The 26,046-nt window shown below is 28.2% G+C and overlaps 1 protein-coding gene across 3 annotated transcripts in view; it reads right to left on the reverse strand.

Moving 5' to 3' along the window:
- psq (BTB-domain-containing protein pipsqueak) overlaps positions 1-21,278 on the reverse strand; it is a 76,382-nt gene extending 55,104 nt beyond the window's left edge. For 2 of the 3 annotated variants that reach the window (XM_075370036.1, XM_075370034.1), the window contains exons 1-4: positions 21,112-21,278; positions 10,673-10,704; positions 6,073-6,229; positions 1,608-1,772 (exon numbers count right to left, since the gene is read on the reverse strand). In XM_075370036.1, coding sequence (XP_075226151.1) covers positions 1,608-1,772; positions 6,073-6,229; positions 10,673-10,701 — 351 coding nt within the window. In that variant the 5' untranslated portion in view covers positions 10,702-10,704; positions 21,112-21,278. The remainder of the gene's footprint in view (positions 1-1,607; positions 1,773-6,072; positions 6,230-10,672; positions 10,705-21,111) is intronic. The other variant, XM_075370035.1, reaches the window with a different exon arrangement.
- Between the last annotated feature and the right edge of the window lie 4,768 nt (positions 21,279-26,046).

The following is a 26,046-nucleotide window of genomic DNA, read 5'->3' on the forward strand; positions in this document are numbered from 1 at the left end:
CATCACTCTAATTTAAGAACATTTTTTTTTTTTTTTTTTTTGCTTAATGATATCACCACATAAGCTTGAAGATTGTATTTGGGATATGGAAATGAATTTTTATAGCGTATAAAAAATGCCATGCCTGCCCGGAATTCAAGCTCCAGAACCTCCAGATGAAAGGCCGAGATGCTACCATTCGTCACAGAGACTGGCATATACTGCATGTATTCTTTTTTTTATTGTCAAAACAGTATTTTTAACACAAGTTTTGAATCTTAAAAATGTTTCAAACACCCTCCCTCAATCAAAATGTTAAAACAAAGCAATACATGCAAATATAACAATATTTGGCCATGAACAGTTCATTCCCCTTCCCATCCTATATACTCCAACTAAAACCACTCACCAAAACCAATTCATGCCCAGAGGCAATCAAAATGAACTATTACACATCAACCAACTATGCTTACAAAACTTAAACTTACTGCATGTGTATATTTATACAAATTTACGTATATATGTAAGTATAAGGTGCGATTGCATGCCTATATTAATAAATAAGTAATAATAAATACTTCATAAATGAAAAACTTTGGTGGATGACATCTACACCTTTTGGGTCAACCCAAAACTAAACAACACCCTGGAGAAGAAGGAATCAAGATTAAATAAAAGGATGGATAAAATGAAGAAACTGAATCTAGCTACAGAAATAAAACCAAAAAAATAAACTACTCAAAGAAATATTTTAAGGCTTTATTTGGTGAGTGCTCATTCTGGGCACAATTCTTAAGAAATAGTGCATCTCCACCCAGAAGAGAACAATACAATACCAATCAACAAGTTTATATCACTTGCCACAAAAAATTCCACTTCCTCCAGATATTGTAAGAATTCATAAAAGAACAGACTTGGACTTCCCTAAGGAAAACCATGCTACAAACCCCCAGAGTTTTATAGCATGTAAAAGTATAACCATTCAACCAGATGTTCACTGGAATATTATAGGATAGTTCCATTCATATTTAGTTACCAGAGGATAGAAAGAGAAGCCAACAAATGAATGAAAATTGTCACTGAAGGCATCTGCCCACTCTAATCGACTGTGGATAAAATTTTCCATTAAGAATGGAAATACGTTAAAAGAATAAGTTAACAGAATACTTTTAATTATAAATCTCAGAACTAGAAATTATAATAATAGTAACAATAAACCAAAAATAAAATTTTAATGAGGCACAGTACTTAAAGAAAAGATTCCATTAAGAAATTCTTAGAATTCACTTAAATCAAATGTTCAAACACCTAGTCATTAACCATTAATTCTGTTTCTAAAATACTGTAAATCAAACATGATAACTAATCTACCAACTCTGTCAACAATGACCTAATTTACCCTTTTATTCACTAAAGTTAGTAAATCCTGTGCCAAAATTTTTGAATATCTGCACTGTTCATTTTTAAGAACAATAGATATAAGTATACATTTGAGATTTTGTTATAATGAACATCCAGTAATAGATATATAAATTTAGGCATTACAGAAAAATCAATAAATCACTTTCAATTAAACATTTATTTAAATTCACATTTAAAAATCAGATTAATAAATAAAAATAAGTTACCTGCAACTCTGCTTGAGAAACATCAATTTCCCCTCTATAAACAAACTCGATTATAAATTTTAAATCACTAAAACAAACATCTTGAGGCATTATAATAGTAGGATGCTTACAAGGATTTTCCAAAAGTAATTTCTGAAAATAAGATGAGCAGGCAGACAGCACAACCTAAAAAAAAACAAAAGATTGCATTTACTAACTTTGTAAATTTTTTGCTTTTAATACAGGGTTATTGTAAATAAAATAGACACTTGTAATTTATTACAAAAAAAAAATAAAATAAATATTAAAAAATAAAAATACTTTTACATATAGTAAACCTCTGTAAAAAATTCAATGAGGATGTGATAACTCTACGCTAATAGTTAAATTTTGTTAACAGAAGACATAATGTTACGTTTTAAATTAAAATACATGTGTTCAAGTCAAATACTCTGTTAACTCTGGAAGACTATAGTAATATTTAAAAATTAAACAAAATTAGGCTAAATTAAAAAAACATGCACAAAATATGGGAATCTTCTCAGAGTATTTGGAAAGAACATTTTTCAAACAGATATTGAACACTAAGACAGCACGTAAATACGTGCTGTCTAGTGTTATATGCAAATGTGTTATATGCAAATTAAGTTGTTCTTAAATAAGAACAACTTAATTTGCATATAACATTAAAAAAAAACACATTAAATTTAATTTTACTTGTTATAACTTTTTATTTAAAAACTATAATTTAAAAAAATAAAATTTAACTAATTTAATAGTCCTCACTCGCTTATTGTACTTTTCACAAACAATTATTCTTTTTTAATGAACTGATGTAACCTGCTACGTTTGCTTACATTTTAATTGGTAATAATTCTCTTCAATCACATTTTTTATAATCAGTACTTGCTGTTGAAAACAGGAGTATGCCTTGCCACCCAAAATGCATCAAAATAAGTCAGTATTCAAAGCTTCTTTGAAAATTAGTGGCAAAATTTCTGGCTTTTTTTCATGATTCTTTTGGCTTTTTTTCAGGATACTTTCATGATTATCGTCAGTAAATTCAGTTCCTGTTGCTACCTTTCACTTAGCCTTTGGATATTCATCAATATCAGAAAAATGTACTGAAGTTACTGTGGAACATTAAATTGTTTAATCCAATTGCTAAGTGGCAGATTTTCAATTTTTATATAAGAAGGAATTAGAAGCAAACAATAAATTCTCTAGTACAATGTTTCTAATTATAGACTACCATGAAATTGTTCGATAAGTTACAAAATTCAAAGAATTTCTTAATGAAAACTGTATACAATATGAAATATATCATCTCATGGCAAGATGGCCACTAAACTTTTGGAAAGGATTTTTCTGGGTTGAGATTTGCAAATACACACTCCGATACATTGATGCAGCAACACTTCAAAACAAAGTACAATTAATCATTACAAACACGTCAGCCCATCTATGACTGGAATAAACAATTTCAAAATAAAGGGATTTTATATAAAAGTAAAAGCTCTGGAAGACTGTCCATGTCAGAAGAACAAGTAGATCATGTTAATGTCACACAAAAACACAGTCCAAGTAAATTAACTAAACTGCAAGCTTAGAATTTTAATTTTCCCCCAACTGGGCGGAAAATTTTTTGAAAACAGTTGAAAATGACTCCGCATAAATTTCAGTTAGTGCAAAATTAGTAATGATGAAATCAAGATAATACTTTCTATCTATGTGAACACACAGGAACATGTTGAAGAACAGTAGTAGTTTCCTTCATTATCAAAATTTTCAGTTACGGACAACACTGAAATACATAATGTTCAAATATGTTATAATGAACAAATATAGAGAATAGAAAACTCTGCTGAAATTATACTGAACTATTAATCTAAACTCAGGGAATTTTTTGTTTATTTCTGTTGTGGATACACTGCTTGACCACAACCACTTTTTAAGTTGTCTGTGTAATGTGAGATTATTGTCTGTTGGTTATTTACCAATTTTCATGTTATAAATAGTGTTTTGTGAAAAATTACTTCATTTTTAAATACAAAATCATATTTACATATTTTTTGTTTTGTAGATCTTGAATATAATAAATGATAATATATAAAATAGAATATAATAAATGATGTAGATCTTGAATAGGGACAGTAAATGCTATTTTAAAACAATTTAAAGAACCTGTTTCCTTTTCACCTCAGAGAAAAGGCACCTCAGAGTAAACGAAAAACTTGTAAAACCTGTGACCATAAAAGAAAAACTACTCCAATACAGGATCGGAGTTATCAGTAAGAAAAAGTAAACTTGATCCAAAATTATCTGCTATGGACTTAAATTGAGAAAACACTATTTATAACATGAAAATTGGTAAATAACCAACGACTTTTTTCTTTTTCTGTTTAGCCTTCAGAACCACCGTATGGTATTACTTCAGAGGATGAATGAAGATGATATGTATGAATGTGAATGAAGTGTAGTCTTGTACATCCTCAGGTTGACCATTCCTGAGATGTGTGGTTAATTGAAATCCAGATACCAAAGAACACTGGTATTAATGATCTAGTATACAAATCAATATAAAAGCAACCGCCTTTACTAGGATTTGAACCTTAGAACTCTCGAGCATGGAAGACTGGAAAAATATTAGTTTTCTGACAAGTCATCTTTTTATGTTCGGGGAAAAGGTTTCCATAAGTTAAAAAAGCATCAGATCAAAATACATCACCAACAATCAGTTGGTGATGTATTATCCAACAATCAGTTAAATTTCCCCAGAAAAAATGTTCTGGGGTTGTTCCCCATTTGAAGGCATTCAATGCATCCAGTAGATGGTATGTTGAGAAGTGATGGGTATATCAAGATTTTGAAGGAAAGGGTTGTGATCAACTTCAAAACAAAATCTCACTAGGCAAAGGAGTGTTCCAACAAGATTTGGTACCATGCCATACTGCCAAAAAAATTGAAAAAATTTTCTCAAGAACAAAACATTAAAGTGCTCCTGTGGCCAGGCAACTGTTTGCAGGGTTTTATATAAAGTTGCCTATCATTTCCTCTAAATGTAGATGATTTAAATAACATATCAGAACAGCTGCTGCTAGTATTGAACAGGATAAACTGCAATTTTTTTGGAAGAATCAATTACAGTATATGTCTTTTTTGTGTCTGACACAGTTGCAAATTTACCAAAACCTCATAAATTTATTTATTTTGATCATATATTAATCTCAAATTATTCTGAAAAATGGCATAAACATTCTCAAGTATGACCATTTTTACATGCCAGGCTTACTAGTAAATATGAGCTTCTCAACAAAGTAAAATGGGTTCCTCTTACCTTCTTTACTAAACCAAATGTACTATTAAAATCAGCAAACCAAGTTCACTGAAATGCAGGCAGTATTAAGCCCAACAAGAATAAATATCATTATTCCAAGGAAAAACATTCTGATGGCACTTCCTACACTTCATGTGCTTTAGAACTATAGAAAGATAAAAACATTTACTATATTATGAACCGATATTTTTTGTAACCTTCACAAAAACTTTAGTAAAATAGCAATCTGCCTCTGATCTGAAGGCTGGTGGATGTTCATTAGTTTTTGTCCAGCAATTAAATTCTTTCTTTATAAAATTATATTCTGATTTATCTCCAAATATTTACATTAAAAATTCCCTGCTCTTTACCATATAATAAATGTTTCATTACACAACAGAGTGATGTACTGTTTATGACAGATGCAATTAAATATTTAAAGCAGCATTCTGAATGCTTTAGAAACACTTTTAATTAATTATTATTTCAAACCATTGAAAATGATAAATATTATTGTCAACAAATATGAATTTAGTTTGCAGCATAATTCTTGTTCTTACCTTAAAGAGCAAAATAAACAAATTGATTAATTACTAGAAGATAATCCTAGGATTGATTGGACAACCCAGGTTTACAACACATGGAAAGGAAGAACCAAAGAATTTTATCATAAGTGATTGTAACAATAACGAGCGTAAAGATTAACCAAACAGCTTGCCATTTATTACCAGCATCATTTTTCATGATTGGCAAAAACAATGAAAATGTTGTTTTAAAAATGCTCAAGCAGATACACACTTTGGATCAGAAAATTTCACTGATCAGAAATAGAAAAGCTTGCAACCGATTGCTGAATTGGGTTTTGGAAAACAGATAAAATAATTTGTTGCAACTCAAACAATCAATCAACTCTTTACACTCCATTGGCAAAGGCAAAATTCCATCCATTGGCAAATTCCATGTAAGACAATAATGTACAAAATCTTTGGTAATAAACATACAAACTTCTAAAAAATAAATTATAAATTTGGATAAAAATAACATAAATAAATAAGCTACACTTCTGAAAACAAAGTTATAAATTATTTATCAGTAATTATAAATTGTAATCCTACTAGGATTAACAAATAGATTAATCTACAATTAAACAAATTACACATAACCTACTACCTTATGCGCTTTAAGAGATTCTTCATTGCATGCCAAAGTAACATCTACAAACGCTTCGGTTCTTAATAGATGATGGAAAACAGATGTCATATTCGACTGGTAATTATTCCAGCGCAGGCAGTAATGTTGGCCAGCCATTGCTGGCAGCCAATCCACTCTAAAATAAACAAAAAATATTATATAAAATACTGCAGGTTATTATACAGTACAATAAATAAAAAAATATAAGTTTAGCTAAGTGGTTATGAAAATAATATTACAAAGATAAATGTTCACTAAAAAATTAAAAATAATAAACATGAAAAATCTGAAGCGCATTTCAATTTTTAAATAAACATTATTACTGGATGTCTCAACATCTGTTCCTGAACATTAAGATGAGCAAAGATAACTCTGCACTACCCCACCAATGCATACATTTATTTATATATGTTAAAAACAGCAAGCAAATATCTCACAAAACTAGAAATTCTGTATGATCAATGCTATGAGAACCTAATAACGCAGCCTACATCCAATAACTTAATTGTTTGTCTTTAGAAAATAAAATTTCCCAATATGGTAATTTTTTTTCACTATTTTGGTTTAAATTTAATCTACTAAATTCACAACATTAATTATCTAAAATCGCCTCAAATCCTGATAAGCTTACATTATCATATCTGTTAGATGACTATTGCTATCATTCCAAATATTTATATGATATTGTCACTGTGACTTTCCATACGTGCCTGTTTTCCTAAACATTTTTTAATCCTTTGTATATCTTTTACACCACTCAACAGCACTGATTTCATAATTTTCTTCTCATATAATCTTTAATTTCATTTGAATATAAAATTATTTCTGCAATACAAGATTTTATTTTTGATCATATCATTTTAACTGGTTTTAAAACATGATGGAAAAAGAGCAACAAACTGTACATCCTTGCTTTCTAAAATACAATTAATTAAAAAATGTTTAGATTTCAGTTTGTTAAGTATAATGAGATCAAACAATACAGCCTTTAACATTTAAGGCAGAAAAGAAACTGAATTTTGTGTAAGCCATGATTTCATGTCTTGCTTTCTTCAATTACAAGTCTCTATCATATGATTTTGTAGTGTAATTTGCAATTTTTGTTTTTGTTTAACAGAAGGTAAATGTTTTACTTCACTAAAAGAAATGTGCTTTCTTTCATTTAATTCATTCATACCAGTCAGGACCTATAAGCAATCTGGTAATGATATATAGAGGTCACAATCTTGTGAATTTTTCCCCTTCCTTAATTATACACTTTAACAGAATAATAAAGCTTTTTATTTGATATACCAGTAACTTTTGTTACACTAATTAATTTTTTTCAGATTTATGACTACCTCCTCAATTTTTCCTTCTACATTCTAAATTGGTTAACTAATTCCTTTTTATTCCATACTTTTGGCTATGAATTTTTTTAAATTTTAATTTGCACAGCCAACTTAAATTATTAATACAATAAAACAAAAAATTGATTATTAATTGCTTGCTAACATTTAAACTACAAAAATATATCTAAATAGTAACATTACAAAAGAGTAGTAACACTAAACAGAAGAAAAACTCAATTATTTGGAGTAGCATTTAATATAAAACATTTCTTCTGTTTACTAATATTTTCATTATTGTTATAGTTGTAATACTCTTGGACATATAAAACCTGGGTTAGGCCAATTAGAAGTACAAGATTCTTGCTAACAGTTCAGCCAAACCTTAACAGCCGTAGACAAAGAACTAGACTAAATTGCATATGCACACAATTTCATGCCACTAGTTCTAGTAAAGTATAATGAAGGCCATTAGAATTAGTAAAACAAAACAAAAAAATTCTCAAATCCTGAGAGAGTTACTTATGTAATCTTGTGCACAAGAATAATAGTAGAATTGCACCCAGACTAAATAGTGCTATCAAATTTAAAATCGTTCTACTTGTTAGAAGTTAATTCAATTAGTTTTTGGCTATTCATATGACTGCATGGCAAATCTTGTACAATACATTTTTTAACATCTTAATTTTTAACCTTTGTTGTTGTTTTTTCAACCTTTTTAGTATTTTTACTAACCTGTACTTGGATCTCATTTTACTGTAATAATTGTATTTTTTGTTAAATCTGTAACTTTTAATGTAAGTAGATACAAATTTCCCAATAAAAGAGAAATTATAAAAAGAAAACATGAAGTAATATCAGTTACAGGAAAGTTGCTAACAATAACTACATTCTAAGGAATGTTAACTGAGTGTTCGTAAATTCAAGTTTCTTGCCACTACTGAGCCACGAGTGCATAAACAATATTTTTATAATCACTGCAATAATTTAAAAGTAACTTATATGGCAGATCTCTTAATTATCCAAAACCCTGAAATTTAATTTAAAATATTCATTATTTATTATATTTATTAATATTCATGGATTCATTAATAATCCAAATGAAATTTGATTTAAAAATTGAGTTAACTTATACGTCAAAATTCTAGGAAAAATAATTAAAAAATATTTAAATACTCTATAAATACGAGGTGTGATCAAAAAATACGGTGAATGAATTTTTATGGCGGCAACTGCCGATGCTGCATCCATATGCTGTAACTTGTCCAATAGCGTGATCAACTGAGACAGGCATGGACAAGTTGTAACACGTTCGAGCATGCCAGTCAGCTGCCAGAGCCGCTAGAGTGAGGTTGTGTTTATCGTGTCTGTCGCGCAACATGGATTTTGAACAACGCATAACATTAAGTTTTGTTTTAAGTTGCAAAAGAGTGCCAAAGCACACGAAATGTTAGAATCAGTGTACGGCGATAATGTGGTAACTTTGAAGACTGTGTACAAGTGGTATGACCGATTTAAAAACGGAAATGTGTCTGTTGAAGACGAGCAGCGTGCGGGACGTCCAGTAACCTCAAAAACAGTTGAAAATGTGCAAAAAGTGGAAACAATGGTTCGTTAAAACAGGCGAATGACTATTCGAGAGATATCGGAAGACCTTAACATCTCGTACGGATCCGTACGAAAAAAAACGACGAACGAAGAAAGCGACCAGAAAAATAGACCAATGGCTTCCTTCTTCACCACGACAACGCGCCGTGTCACACCTCGCTTCTCATTTGCGATTTTTAGCCGAAAAAGTGTTCCTGTCTGTCCACATCCGCCATACTCACCGGATTTAGCACCATGCAACTTTTGGCTCTTCCCAAAAATTAAAACTGTGCTTACAGGAAAACGTTTTGACACCATTGCTGACATTGAGAGGGCCACGACCGAGCAGCTGAAAGCCCTTCCGAAAGACGCCTTCCAGAAATGCTTCCAGTCATGGAGTCAACGTTGGGATAAGTGCATTGCTAGTCAAGGACAGTACTTTGAAGGAGATTAAATCGAATTCTATGTAACCTTATTACTTTTTTTAATAAAAAATTATTCACCGTATTTTTTTATCACACCTCGTATGTGATAAATAGAAGAACTTAAAAAATTCTGACAATACAAAAATAATAAATTACAAAAAAATATATCCAAAATAAATAACTAAAAACAAAAAAAAACTATCTCTATCTCCACTGGAAAAAAAAAAATAATAAAGGCAAGTATGAACTAAAAAATAAAATATCACTTTAAATAATATAAAATAAGAAACGTTAACTTAATATAGTCAACACCAATTAAACTCCCCACCACGACCAGCCATCTGCCAGCCTAAATTTTTTTCATATTTTTTTCCTCTAAACAGTTCTTAAATATAATTTTAATTAAACAAATCATTAAGAAAATTGTGTCGACCAAAGTTTCCGAACGATAACTTAACCTTTTGTAAGCCATACAATTTATAATAAAAAAAATAAAATAATTTTAAGAATTAATGTTGATTAACAGCATATATAAGAATACTGCAGTGCATTTATTTTTAATGTTCACAATTTAAAAACAAGTAGGGAACAAGTCATCATTAATATTTGTTTTACACAACTTTATTGTCATAATAGAAACCACAAGATCTTATGAGATTGAAGAAATTATTTTCATTCTTAAAGGTTTTTATTAAATAGAATTTTTCACGAAATAAATTTTTATTTAAAGAAAAAAGAGTGCTAATTTGTGACTATTTGAAATTCCATTAAGTTCCATTAAAAACCATTAAGTTCATTAAGGGTGAAACACAATTTTGATCAAAAAAAGGAGATATTTTAAATTCTAGATCATTCAAAATCTGAATCTGTGGTGAATTATTTATGCTTTAAAAGTGTAATTTTTTTTTCTCATTCTATACAAGAATTACCTAGCATCAATTACTACAACACTTATTAATAAAATAAATATCATTTCCTTTTAAAGCAATATCAATCTGCAATTAATTGAAATGTAATAAAATTTACGTGCATTATTACAATAGCGATACTAAACAATTCTGAACTATATCAACAAATCTGATCAGGATGAAATAGGTGTTACTTTAAATGTGAGCAACAACAGTCTATTTACATAAAAATATACACCACTGTTGAACACAAACATACACATAACCAATATAAACAAATTACAAACAAATGTTGGATTTATATTATGATCATAAAATACAACATATATACCTTTGACTAAATCTTGTTTTCTGTCTCATAACCTTTATCAGCAACAAATGATAAGACCAATTACTATTACGTAAACAGAAGAAAGTATAATTTTTAAAAAATATATTTTATACACACACAATTTTAAAAAATGCACCCGATACAGAGGAGAGAATATAATAAACTGGTAAATAACTCATATCATAGATAAATAAAGAGAAAGGGCATGGAGATAAAAAAATGACCAAAACAATTGAGAGGAATGAAGAGGGGATGTAAAAGAAACAGAGAAAGAAGACAAGGCAGGATAAAGGAAGAAAGCCATTCTTGGACAAGAAATAAACACATTTAGATCATTTGTTTTGCTTTCTCTTCCCTTCACTACTGTACTTTCTCTTCTCCATCTCCTTTCTATACTACCAAACATTTCACCTCTTTTTCTTTCACAGCACCTTTCTATTCTACATTCACTATTATTTTTCATTTCATTATAATAATATCCACTTCTTTCTATCTTTTATCTGACATTCTATTATACAAAAAATAAAAAATAAATAAAACAAAAATAGCTGCTATATGGAACTAAATTTAATTATAATAAAACAACAACACATAAAACAATAAATATATAATTTAACAGTCAGTAAATCTGAAATGATACTGAATATTGTGGTTTTAAATGCAGTATATGTACATTACATTTATGTTATAACAAATAATAGTTATTTTTTAACATAAAACATCACGTAAAATTTTTTTTAAAACAAATTAAAATACTACTTCCACACAGATACATATGAAAAATATAAGTGAAAAAAAAATGTAGGACAAGGGAAAATATAAATTAAAGTGATATATATATATATAATCAAATAATATATGTTGATCTAAATAAAAATTAATAAAATAACTGATGACAACAGCCTACACCGAACTATTATTGTCATAATAATATTGATACAAAATTATGTCAACCATATTATTTATTAATTTATGAAGGAACTTATTAACTGAAAAATAATAGTATTAGGTATAGATATAAAATAAAAAACCTATATAAAATCTGCTCTACCCACCTCAGGTTTACCAGAACAAAAATCACTCTAACACAGTGTTTCTCAAACTGAGGGTTACGACCCCCGTGGGGATTGCAGTTATATGAAAGGAGGGTGACAACTTACAACTTTTGACATAAATTAGCCTACAACTTTACACATAAACAATAATGAAATCATTTTATGAAAAATATTATATTTATTATAAATAGTTTAATTACACTTAATTTACACACATAAAAAAATATATAATTACACATATATGAAAATACAATTTTACATATGTACAGAAAATAAATAATGACATGGTTGTGTTTGTTTTTCATTTAAAAGTTTCCCCATGCGCAGATCTATTTTAGAAACACAAAAAAAAAATTGTTTTCGAGTGATAAAAAGTTGATTTCTATATTTAGTTTTTAGTACAACCATAGACAAAAAACCTTTTTCACAAAGGCAAAATGTGGCGAAAGGAATTAATATTTTCAATGCTTCTGTGACTAAATTTCCATATTCACTTTGATGAGCAAGCCTAAACGTAACTAAATCTTCAGTTGTAATGTTTTAAAAGCAGACATTTCAATGAGCTGGTTGTGAATCTCAAGTGGTAACTTAGTAGCTGCAACTAAATGGATTCAGTAACCATCTCTTCGAGAAATCATGGTGACGCGAAATCATCAGCAACTGAATTTTTAGCTCACGCAAATGCATCTTCATGTAATCCAAACTGTGGTGAATAATAATCTTCTTCATCCAAATTTTTCTCAGAGTAGAAACATATCAAAATTTTTTCTTTAAAGGCGAATAATCCAGATATCAAGCTTCTTAATGAAAGTATGAACTTTATCTGTCATTAATAAAATGTTTTTATCATGTCCTTGTAAATTCACATTTAAATGCAAAAATACATCAGCTAAATAAGCAACATATGCTCATTTTCTTTAAAAACATTGAGAATGGCATTTGATCATCCTGAAAATGTATTATTAAATTCACCTTAGACTTCCAATAACTGTATTAAGACTTTCCCCTGCAATGACTTCTGTATGAAAAAAATATATTTTTTCTTTTCACCCATTTCATCGCATAGTTAGCAAACTCTGTAATGGTTGACTTTTAATAAAGCTTTACAAAGAATTTGCTTGAAATTTTCTGGCATATTTGTTGTGGCAACAGCATGTCTGTGAAGGAAACAGAGCATCCATTCTGCCCTTAGTATAAGATGATCTTTTAATTTTTTCACAAAATCCAATGTTCTTACCTGTTATTGCCTTTGCACAATCATTACACACTGCAATACATTTTGTCCAGTATATCTTATAGTTATTAGTAGCTTCATAAAAAACATCAGAAAGATATTGTCTTGCCTGCATGATCAGGTATTGATTTCCAAAACAAGATATTTTCTCTTACTGATCTCTCTCTATTGCATTCACACCTCACAAAATATAAGAACTGAGAAATATTTGCCACATCTATTGATTCATCAAACTGAATACTAAAAAATTCACTTGCTGAATTATCTGACCACAAACATCAGTAGCCATGTCACTGATTCGTCTTCCATACCTATTAAAACACTGACTATATCAATTGCAGCAAGCAATATGGAGTTTTCTGAGACTGTATGAGGTTTGGACATCTTAGCTACTTAATGCTACAAGATAAGTTGCTTCAAGTGTGTTTTTATCAGTAAGGCACAAATAGTATTTGTGCCATACTGATAACTATTCTACAAACAGAAGCTAGTTGATTTGTCAAAGTATGTAATTCTCTTTCAAAAAATTCCAAGGGTTTGCTTTTGTGATTCAGATGTTAAGTTTCCAAGTGTCAAATTAAATTTGATAGCTTCATACACCTTTGGAAAGATCTTGAAAGCAAACAATTCACTGTGGTTTTCCATCCAATGAGGTAAAACGATAATATAAATAACTGTCATTTCTTTTCTTTTTATCAATCGATTCATGCATCAGAACTCACTACATTTTTTCACAAATTTATCCAGTCTGCATAAGAATCTAATATTGTCTGCCCACACACTAAAAAAGTGAAATGTCAATAATTATTTTCAATGAAATTACATTTTTAAAAAACTTAAATAAAGGCACCAGACGCACACTTTGCATTCAAAATTGAATTGAAGTTCTACAATCCCTTACACCTCTTTTATACTGCTGAGAGAATGACATGTTCAAATGTATCATATGCATTTTCGAATATGATGGTCTCACAGTAAATATTATGCAAGCAGCTGAAATTACAAGAAGCACGTACACATCAAGTTGGAACTTGTAAATTTCTCATGTTTGTACACTTCATACATGCATGTTCACACCTGTTGCTATCAACACAGTTAAATAGTTTTTAACTAGGTTTCATTGGGTTGGGGTTGGAGGGTCATGAAATATTATTCATTATATTTTTTTAATTTTTTTTTTACTTTTTGAAAGTCATGGAGGTAAAAAGATTGAGAATCACTGCTCTAATATATGAATAATTTTTTTACATGTCTTATTTATAATCAGTTAAAGATATAATTAATTGGATATAGTTGCCTTTATTAGTATGAATGCTAGATGTAATGAATTTTCTAAATTTTATTCTTAAATTATAATAATTTTCTTAATTCATTCCAAATTTATAATTTAAAATACAACACACAACAGCAATTCATAGTATGAAAAATATTAACAAGCCCTTGTCAAAGGCTTTATCCAAATAACTTAATTAAATACAATATGACTTTTTCTTAATTGCAGTACTTTCCATAGACCTAATTTTTTTCCCAGTTTTATACTGAAACTGAACAAATAACAATAATTATCCTATGCACTTTTCCATTTTAGAAAAAAAATTAACAAATATTAAAGAAATATTGGAGTGTGGATGAGCTATAAAATAATTGTAGTTTCTACAATGCACTTCGTAAGAAATAGAAAAAAGAAACAGGAAAATGGCAGCAAGTACAGTCATTGATGATATGAAGAGAAGTTACAATCTAATAGATATGTTCAGAGTATGTTAGTATATGGACAGCATAGAAAGTAAATAAATGACTTTACACAACACAGATGACAATAACCTCCAGCGCGATGAGCATCGAGTGATGGAAACAACGGAGAGAAAGAATATGGAGATGATAGCTAGTGGAATAAAAGAACCTGAGATTGGGAAGCAGGATTAGTAACTGAAATCATAGCCACCATATGACTGATTACGCCTAAATATTCAGTTAATCAAAATTCTACCACCAGCATTCTTCTTCTAGCTTGACATTATTCTACATTTATTTTTTACATTCTTTGTTACTTTTAAGGTGGTAGTGAATGTTAAAAAATTATGTACAGCAGCTAATAATACAAAAGTAAGAAAAATGGCTAATTCCTTTATTCTTAAAGAAATATTATTTGTAATTCCTCTAACAAAAATAAATGAAAATCAAAGTACACAAAGAAAATGTATGGTAGGAAATCCTCCATTCAATCAATGATATCAAGGACAATATTTCTCACTCCCAACAAAATCCTGAGAAAATTTCATGACGGCTGAAGTATCCAAAAAAAAAGATGAGTATATTACATGTGAACTTTGACTATTTGGAAATCCAATTTTAATGTAGATGTGTTTAGATAATAAAGTGATAGCAAAAAAAATAAATATTTATCTGGATGAGTCTAAAACCAATTTTAAGCAGTAAATAATTTATTTTTTTAATATTCTTTTTTTACTCAAACAGCAGTGTATAACAACGTCCAAATACATACAAGAATAAAATAACAGCTTCAAAAATAAATAGTACATTAGAGGAAAAAGAGATTTCCTAAATGTTTAACATCACTATATCTTATTGGGAATACTGACGAAACAACTTAGGCTTTAAAAATGACTAACAATTACATTAGAAAATACTAGTACCATTACATTCAGATCCCATCTCCTAGATATGAAAAACAATATTGTGGATAAACACAAATTACCACAGTATGCAATCTCTAAAAGAGTTTACCTGATGAAAAAAAGTCAATTCTGTATTGTTGTACAAGCCCAGGAGAAAGGATGGACAATTTATGAGTTTCTTCTAATTAGAAAAAATGTGTTTAGAAGCACAGTATTACTGAAATTCTTGCATAATTGTAAAGAATAATTTATAAGGTCATAAAACAGATGACACAAAGAGGAGACAGACAGCTGGAAAGATCATTCAAGTTAATAGTTTCTGGTGTGTTGACATCCATCCTATAATCTTTACAAATGTAAATAAACCAGTCAGGAATAAAATAAAAAAAATGTTACACAAACTGAAATGCCAATCTACTATTCATTTCTGATAAACTTTACTTTCTGGTAAAATCAAAAAACTGTCACTGATTCAGATAAAGGTGGTTTATCAAGTCAGGTCGCAATTCCCAAAAAAACGTCTTTTGAATGACAAGGCATTTAAGAAATGTATTATTTAGAACCTTTTGTGGAAATGAGATTTTTGTGGTTAAATGATACTTGAGAAATGTTCTGTTTTATAGATGATGATATCTCAAGAAATAATTTACAGCACCTGTAATGATTGCTGGTAAATTATTTGGTTTTCAACATGAATTCTTTCTCACCCCCCTACCTACATGCACTAATGAGCGAGCATGCGCGCGCGTGTGTGTGTGTGTGCGCGCGTATTTATTATTTTAACAAAAAAATTAATAATTACAATTATTTTAGAAGAAATTGAAAAAGTAAAAAATATTTAAATTATTCTAATTATATTAATAAACAACACTATTAATTTTTTCTCTTAATTCTAAACTTCAATGATCAAGCTCACTTCTTTTATAATTTAATGTAAATGTGCATATCAATTCAAAAACAATCTACATTATTTAATGAAATTTTTATAAATAAACACAAAACTGTATTAATGAATTTAACATGATTATTCAATATGATTTTTAATATGATATTGATCTACATAACTTTGAAAATTACAAATTTTTCCCCATATTCAAGAGGAATTGTAGTATATTATTATATTCAGTTAATCCAATTTGGAAATTAAAAACTTTTTTCTACAATGCATATCTAATATAGATTTACGGTTTTTTTGTTTTTTTTTTTAAGTATATGTAAGTGTAGATTTACTGTATTCTTTTTATCAACGTGCATCCTGATTGTCTGTGTGTAGAATTTTCAGTCTTGTCAGTAAAAATTACAGACAACTGTCATTAAAATTAGATTCATAATTTTTACGTAAGATTATGTTTCATTTTTATTTTAAATTGTGAATACTATGAAATGCACTTTTCTGATTGAGCTATTTTCACATTAAATGACACTACTTTTTAGAAAATGGAGAATTCTTGAATGTAATAGAACTTGTAAAAGAAGAATTATAATGCTAATAGTTCAGAATTGTTGATCACTTAATCAATTTTAATAAGATCATTATTTACACTCTTGATCATGCAATGGGAAATTATGAATATTACCAATGACACTATACTTAGTGCTGTCCAGAAAGTTAAATATCAGTGTTTCACTTGATATAACAAACGTGACCCAAATACAAATAAAAGCTATCATCAAGGCAAAATAGTCACTTTTAGCAAGCCATTAAAAAACCTGCTTAGTGTTTCAAGTGCTGTTGAAATCACCATCAGAAGCACTGACAGCATTACTAGAGTTATTACCACTTACTCTCAGCATACTTTTATTAGTAACAGTGTTATCTACAAAGTTATTTTGCAAAGGAAACTGTGAAAAATTATATTTTTAATGATGAAAATTTTTCAATATAAAACAAATTTGCATATACAAAGTAATGACATTATAGGAGAAAACTATTATTATGATCCTTCAAAACTGCACTTAATATATTGAAGAGATTAATGAGAAATAAGATATTTTTAAAACATAATACTTCAGGCTAAAATTCATATGATTTTTAAGGGCATTTCTCTGTCTAGACATGAAATTTTCACACTAACCCAACCCTCTTTCATTCTCAGGTAACTTAAAGAATCAGTTAATGCCAGTTTATTCTAAATTGGTATAGAGATGCCATGAAGTGTACTATCATCACCTCTAAATTTTACTGAGTACATAGAACTGCACTAATGGAATCAGATAGGTAGGAGTGCAAACGGTGTCTTTTTGATTGTGATACAAGGAAATTCCTCTTCATAAAATCAATCTAATGTAAAGAAAAATATCTCCAGGAAAAATTGAAGGGGATTGAGGGATGGCTGATCACCACCAAAGAAACAGCACCCCAAAGAGCTGAGGGTAAATTACCAAATCCAAAGACAAAAATACACAGATGACATGAATAATTAAATTTAGTTAAAAGGAGTAAACAGTGATGATACCTTTAATGATAATTCTAGTTGATTCTTATAATATTGCAGTACAACTCTCATAAAAGCTGTTTAGCAACAAGCTGCAATAATTGAAACATTAGGTTACTTATAATAACAAAATCAAGCTAAACATAATTTCTTCTCATTTTCTAATGTGACACAAGAACCTGCTTAATGAGTTAGAAACACAGATGTAAATGTAATTATTACTTTTGCTTGGAAAGAGTACAGATATTTAGTGCTTTTGACAGTTTTTTTTAAGTCAGGGGCTTTGAAACAGGTACAGGTAGTACACAAGAATGGGTTCCTCACTTCAAATTCAAAATTATTATGTAATGTAATGCAATAAACACCAAATATCAAGTCTAATCACCTGTAGTTCTGATGTTAAAGTAGATGACTATCTTGGGTGGACTGTATAGATGTTCATCAGTAATTATAATAATATAATTATTATTAAACAACCAGACTCAGATAGACTAGTAATAATACTTGGCAGAATATTTTACAGTGAGGTCGCATTTTTCACCTGTAAGTGTTGATGTAATAATTCACATAATATATACTTTTTGTACAGATATTAAAGGTACAGTAGTATATTTATTATTCATACATAATAAAAACAAGGTAATATTTTAAAGTTAAAATACTATTTATAATGTTAATAAAAAAATATATACAAAATAAAGAAAAGAAATTAATGATAACTCATTGACATTTACTCATTCTATTAATGGAAAAAAAATACAACCTCCGATGTTAATTCATAAAGTGTAATTGTAGTTGACAAAAGATATAATAATCATCAAGGTTACTGCATATAATTTCCTTTTCATTTGAAAAGAAAAGGCAGTAAAACACTTCAAGAACGAAAATAAAAGCAAGAAGGCTATATATACTAATAAAAATAAAGACCAGTTAAAAAAAATTTTTTTTTTAATTATTTATAAATAACTGGTACAGAATAACCCTACACAAGGCATTAAAGTTCCCTTAAAAGTGGTCACAATTTTTACTTTAAAAATTGGGTACTTACGTATTAACGCCACAGCAGCTTCAGCTTTATTTAAAAACTAAGTAGTCAATCGGATTTCGGTGGAAAATGAACATTCTCTTTATTAATTTTAATAAATGGTTATTTATATTTATTTATTTTATAAATATAATTTAACCAAACTTAACCTTCGCTTGCTAACCTTGACTAATTAACACGTAATTTTTTTGAGTATTTATTTAATAAATTCAGTAATTATTGCAATTATTTATTATTTAAATAATCAAAACACTCCTGTTAATTAGTCAAGGTTAGCGAGCAAAGCGAGCGTAGGTTAAGTTTGGTTAAATTATATTTATAAAATAAATAAATATAAATAACCATTTATTAAAATTAATAAAGAGACTGTTTTGAATCTATGTTAAACTCTATATCGGCCCATTTTCCACCAAAATCCGACTGACTACTTTGTTTTTAAATAAAGCTGTAGCTGCGGTGGCGTTAAGACGTAAGTACCAAAAATTGTGCAAATGGTATTACATGTGGTGTGTGTGTGTGTTTTATGGTAAATTTTTGTACTCAATCTCTATAAACAAATGTGCCTACTTTTCTCATGCATTTATAATGATAAGATTGCCAATAATACAACAAAGATTGTTAAGATAAGATTACTAATACAAAAACTGGCAATAAAAAATACAATACAATGAAATATTAAATCTATCTAAAAAAAATCTCCCTAACAAATATTTTTAAGGTTAATGGACTAACATTTATTTCTAATCATTCTCTCCTACCAACAAATTGAAATTTTCTACACATAACCTTCAAACCTACATTTTGAACTAATCTTAGATAAATCTTTAACATTAATTATGTCATAAGTAATTACAAGTAATATTGCCTAATCTCGTACGTAACTGAACACTTTTATGATTTACTAATATAAATTTTATACTTCAACAATTAATTTTAATCAAATATTACATTCTATGGAGAATTTAATAAAAATAACAAATTTTGTATTAAAAAATTCCTTTGAAACAGCACTGATTTAAGATTTAAAGACAATTAAATTATTATAAGGTCTACATGGAAATAAAAAGAAAAGTAAGTACATGAAATAGATTACCTAATCTTACACAATTGGGCTAAGAAATATAAAATAAAGATTAAATTTTCATAATTAAAAGAAGTAAATTATTTTGAAAGGAAAAATGAAATAATACACCTTAACCTAAAATTACACCAGAAATAACCCCATTTGATTAACAGCTACAGAAGTAACTAAATAATATTAAATTAAGTTAGTGCATTCAATGCAATTTGTTATTATCTCAAAATGTTAAATGAAACATGACATTTTATTGAAGTAAACTAAAGAAAATAAAAGGTATTACAACCATTAATAATATACATAACAAACAATGGACAAACAGATAACCTAAAAATGATACTTCAAATCATTATCATTAAAATAAAACAAACAAGAAAATGGAACGTTGATACAAAATAAAAATTTCAGGGTTCACAAATGGAATGCACGAATAGTTGAAAAATCATTTTTCTAGCTCCGTAATGTAAACATAATTGATGGTTTAATTCTAGCATTGAAAAATTATTTAGTTACAAAATAATAAATGTTAAATCATTACAACGATTAAAAAGAACAGCTTTTAGATTTCAAAACATTTCATTTGAATTAGCCGGTTCTAAAACGCGTGATAAAATCGTCTGCTACGAAGAACGTAAACAGATATAAACAGAAATCAAAAAATGGCTGTTATGCTTATTTCTTTTTCCTATCTTGATATCATTTACAAACATTTATAAGAAAAATTATACTCTTGGACAATACGCGATTTGACAATGCTATTATCAAGTAATTCCAACAGTAAACATTATATCATAATAGGTTAAAATTTTTACTTTTTATAAATTTTAATCTCAACGGACAGTAAAAAAAAAAATCAATCTGAAGGCGTTTCCTACAGTTCTCGTACTGTTTAAGCCCTTTCGTGATAACGCAAAAGGAAATAATTATTATTTCGATAAAATAAATATACTTACGTAGCTAAGAAGCGTATACAGAAGGAAATAACAGTTTGAACACTTGTACAAAACAAAGTAGACGATAAGCTATTTTGTTGTGAATCTACTTCCTCTCAACTCTCTCTTTAGACTTTTCAGAGTTCATCATCAATTCCTTGCGCCATTCTTGGTCTCCTTTGTGCTCCCCTTTCTGTTGGAAACCGGGAAAAGGTGGTTATAGACAGAACGGAATAGCAACGCCATCCCTACCACTGCACAACGCCATACCGATATGGTCGCTTAGTTTGCTTTCCTGTCTACCGACTCCCTGGCAACCGCCAACTACCGACTGTACAAAAAGCATTTCTATGGCTACAGAACGCTTCACGATGATCTCTTATAACTTAAAAATAAGAGTTGCTACATATTTAATGAGTCAAATTTCTTCCAACAGTTTTGTTGTTTAAATGAATATAATTCTGAAAAATACATCAATAAAAATTGTTGATACAATTTATTATTTATTTGATTACGTTGTTGAAAGTGTAATTAAACTAATTCCCCATATTTTATTTTTTAATTAACTCAAGTGAATAAAGAAGTTGCGCATTTCTGATACAAAAAGTTTAATAATGTATGCATTATTATCCTTACTTAGAAGATTAAGACAACCAATATTAATATTTCATGTTTAAACAGTCATTTAGGTAATTTTATTAGCCCCCCCCCCCCTTCATTATTACCAACAATAAATATAAAATCAAATTGTGGGTACAGAAAGAAAAATCGGATTTTTAAGATGGATGCAAAATTGATATTGGAGAAAAATTAGAATACATTAGCCGCCAGATCGTGAATTGTTTAAGAACAATTAGATAGAATTAAAAACTGTATAATAAGAATAACTTAACAATGTAGTGTGTAGTATCCTGCTACGAACCAATTAAGATTTAAAAATAAATAAAAATACTGAAAATTAAACAGTTTTCTGGATAATAAATTAGTTTGTGTTTTTTTTTTAGAACGGTAAACTACCTCAGTTTTATATTTCATGTTACAAATGATTACATGAAGAAAGAGTGTAGAAAGCCATAGTTTCAACAATGAATCCAATCCATGCTTGTACAAAGAAAGAGAGATACCGGCGATGTTGTTATCGTTAAAAACCTTTAGTTTTAAAAGAGGAATAATTTGGAAGGTTGGAATTAGAAGTATTTAAAAAATGTAAAGTGGTAGAAAGATGCCTGGGGTGAGATTTTCGTCACAAAAAGCACAAGGGCTAGAAATATGTTGAAATGAAGCTGTCAGGCTAAGGGTCAAGGATGATTAAAAAGAAAATAGTAGGGTAAATGTGTTTTGCAAGGAAAAAATTTACTAATTATGTGGCTATGAATTACAAAATAAAACTCTATCGCAGTAAGTGCATCAGAACTGCGAATTTCCGGTTTTAGTTAACCTTGAAAATGTACCCAAAAACCCAGTTTTTAGCCTCTAACTCCGGTTTCTGTGAACCGATTCGCTTGAAAATCAAAAGGGCTCTATTCCCAATTGGTTTACATCACCTCCGTAAGTTTCGTCAAAATTGGCTAAAATTTGCGACCGGTAGAGCGGACGAAAAATCTTACACATACATATGTTAATAAACATGACCAGGCGCGGTAGCGATTTCCAAATTCTTTGGAAATCCGCTAAAAAATCTTAAAGTAACTGCAGCAGCATTGAAATTTTGAATGGTACTAATAATACTGAAGTACAGTAGGAATCCTTATTTTCTCGAATATTAAATATACAATTTTATGGTCAATAAAAGAATAGATAATTATCACTGATTGAAGGAATTTTTATTAAGTATTATAAATTAAAAAAATATATTTGTATTATGAAGATTGATGAAATTTGATTATAGATCTCTCATCAACAATCTATATTTTGAAAACAGGTTTGCCTTCAGACAAGTTGGTTTTGTTTGATAGAAATAAACATTGGTCCACCAGATGATTATGTAATATTCCAGTTAGTTAATTAATTATTGATGTGTTGCTGAATTTTAAGTAGTATGCTGTAAAAAATGGCCTTAACCTTGCTTCTTTTTTAAATTTATATTATTAAGTTCTATTAGGATAACATTAAGTGGTTACTTTCTAATTTAGTAGTTGTAGATTTTCATTTAGTTAATATATTTAAACTAATGGATGACCACAGTCTAGCAAACGGTAATGTATTCTTACATCATCAAGATGGAAGTTTGTTTTGTATATGATGATATGGATATTTCTGTATCCCACTACAAAAAACATAAGGAAAATCAAGGTATGTTACACAGAATCAGCAGGGTATTTCTACATAAAAAGTATTTTTGTAACTCATTTTTTAAACTGTTAATTCTGATAGAAATATGGATAAATTTACTTTGATAATATCTTGCAATTTTTGGCAATAAAGCTTGTTTCCATTGAGTCATCACTTTTTTCCAATTCTTGCTCCAACCCAGTTCTGTTATTCACTGATCTTGCTGATTATTCCAAGTATTAATTTGAGAACTAAAAAAACATGATATTAATATGCAAAGTTTCATTTGTAGATTTATTTATTTTTGTTTTACTGGAATGAATGATTAAGCTCTGTACAAAACATTATTTAATCAGACAATTTTACTTTCATTATTTTCTTTCCATAGCCTTTTGAGAGCCAACTTCTAATTACAATATTGCAACTACTCATTTTCCAATCAAAACATTTAATGGGAAAATTTAGAAACTGAATATACTATTTTGAATAAATCATCTTAAATTGAAAAAAGTTTTTTTATTAGAAAATTAAAAATGTTAATTAATTCTTGTGTTTATATTTATGATGTGCAATCTTTGCTAAAAAGAATAATCATTTATTCTTTAAAAAAATAACAATGTCTGCCTTTACCAAAACAGTTAACAGAACTGTTCTTAACACAATATTTTAGTGTACAAAAAAAGGATTTTTTAAAACTTCCATTGTCATTTTTAATAAATTACCCACTAATTTATTTAAAATAAAATTAAGAGTTTCTTTCACAGAAATATCATTACTCTGTTGAATTTTTAAATGACACTAGGTAAAAGATATTTAAAAACTTGAATTTTCTGTTCCCCTTGAACAAATTCTTAAATATGAACTATATATATATTTTAAGCACCTAAATTGTGAATTACTTTGTAGTTATTTTTTAAATTTTATACCTTCATGTAAATTCCTTGACATTATTTTTTATATTTATATTTAAATAATTAATTTGGACTTAATCACATCTATTTTTTATCTTATAATTAATTGAACCCATTTCTGATGTGATCTGTTTATTATATTATTAGGTATCGATCAGAATAAAAAAATTATTTATTTATGGGTAATTTTTACATTTGGTCAAATGTATTTAATTAAAAATAATAATAATACTGCGATGACATAGTTTAAAATAGTTTCTCTTTTTATAGTACATTTCATTTAAATTGTTGTCATCTTAATATTTACTGATATATTTTTAATGCTTATGTTTAAATAACATTTTAATTTTATTGACAACCACTAATTAGCAGCTATTACATTTCAGTTCTAAGTTGGAATGTACATTTATTTTTAATATAAATGGAGGCATAATTGAATAAAAATTTACACCTTTTTTTTAATAAACATCAACAGCATGTAATGAAACTGTTATCAATGTTAACTTTAATGATCAAAAGAGAACCAATTTATTAAATTTGGTGCATTCCATTGCATTTTACCTTACTTCACGCCCCTCGAGTTTCAGGACGTTACTCCCTGAGACATTCCTAGAACCATTAGCATGTGAAGTGATGGAATTTAACAGCTTTTTCAGGAATATAACATTCTGCTTTAAGATTTATTTTTCATAAAATATAAGATTTTTTTATTGTTCATTTATTATACTTATACTTTTTTTGATTATAAAAAATTAGAATAAATTTTCTTTATTTAATGTATTTTTTATTTCCTATTAAGAATCAATGTAATGCATATTATATTGATAGATTTTTAGATCTAAAATTAGATTGATTTTTTAGATCTAATTATAACAATTTCAGCGTTAATGTCATGATTATTTATTAAAATTTCTAGATTATTTTATACGTAATAATTCAGACTACAAAAAAAGTTATAAGCTGCTGATTAGCAATATTTAAGAAACTCTTAACACGATATTATTAAATTATAAACAATAAAAACAATTAATTTAATTAATTAATTTTTCATGAAGTAGTTACATATTTTTAATCAATAATTTGGTATAGATTTATACAAAATTAAAAAAGAAGAAATAATTTATATAAATGAAGTATAAAAAAATGATCTCTTTTACATCACGAAACCATGATATCATGGACATTAGTAATAGAAAAATCAATAAAGCAGTATAATCTAGGCTAGACAGTTTACTGGGTGCTTCCATCATAATCCAGTATATTGAGAAGTGGGGGAACACTGCAAAGTAGAGCCACACCCTGTTATCGAACAATTTTTAATACAATATTTTACAGGAGAGAGCACTGAATATGTCATTTAAAACAATTATTACGAGAAAAAATAGAAAACCACTATTATTTTATGCAAATTTATAAGTTATTAAGAATTTTACTACTCCCTTTTTGTCTTATTCTTCCAAATTCAGACATTTTATCCAGGATATAAACAAATAATTATTCTACTGAAAAACAGCTCTGCAAAAATTTAAAAAACAAAAATTAATAACCAAACAATTAAAATTTTTTCTAAATTTAAATATTATTTTCTACTGTAACACCATTATTTTCTGGAAAAGTAACTTTATAATTTTATACAATAAAATGTATAAAAAGATGATATGTAAAAGGAAATGATAAAAAAGAATTATTTCTTCCATTTAATTTTCTTTTTCACTTTTTTTTTAATATATTAAAAAAAAACTAGTATTCATAAAGTTTTCATGATAACTATGAA

The sequence above is a fragment of the Lycorma delicatula genome, chromosome 6 (assembly GCF_047948215.1).
Source record: "Lycorma delicatula isolate Av1 chromosome 6, ASM4794821v1, whole genome shotgun sequence".
Taxonomy (NCBI): Eukaryota; Metazoa; Arthropoda; class Insecta; order Hemiptera; family Fulgoridae; genus Lycorma; species Lycorma delicatula.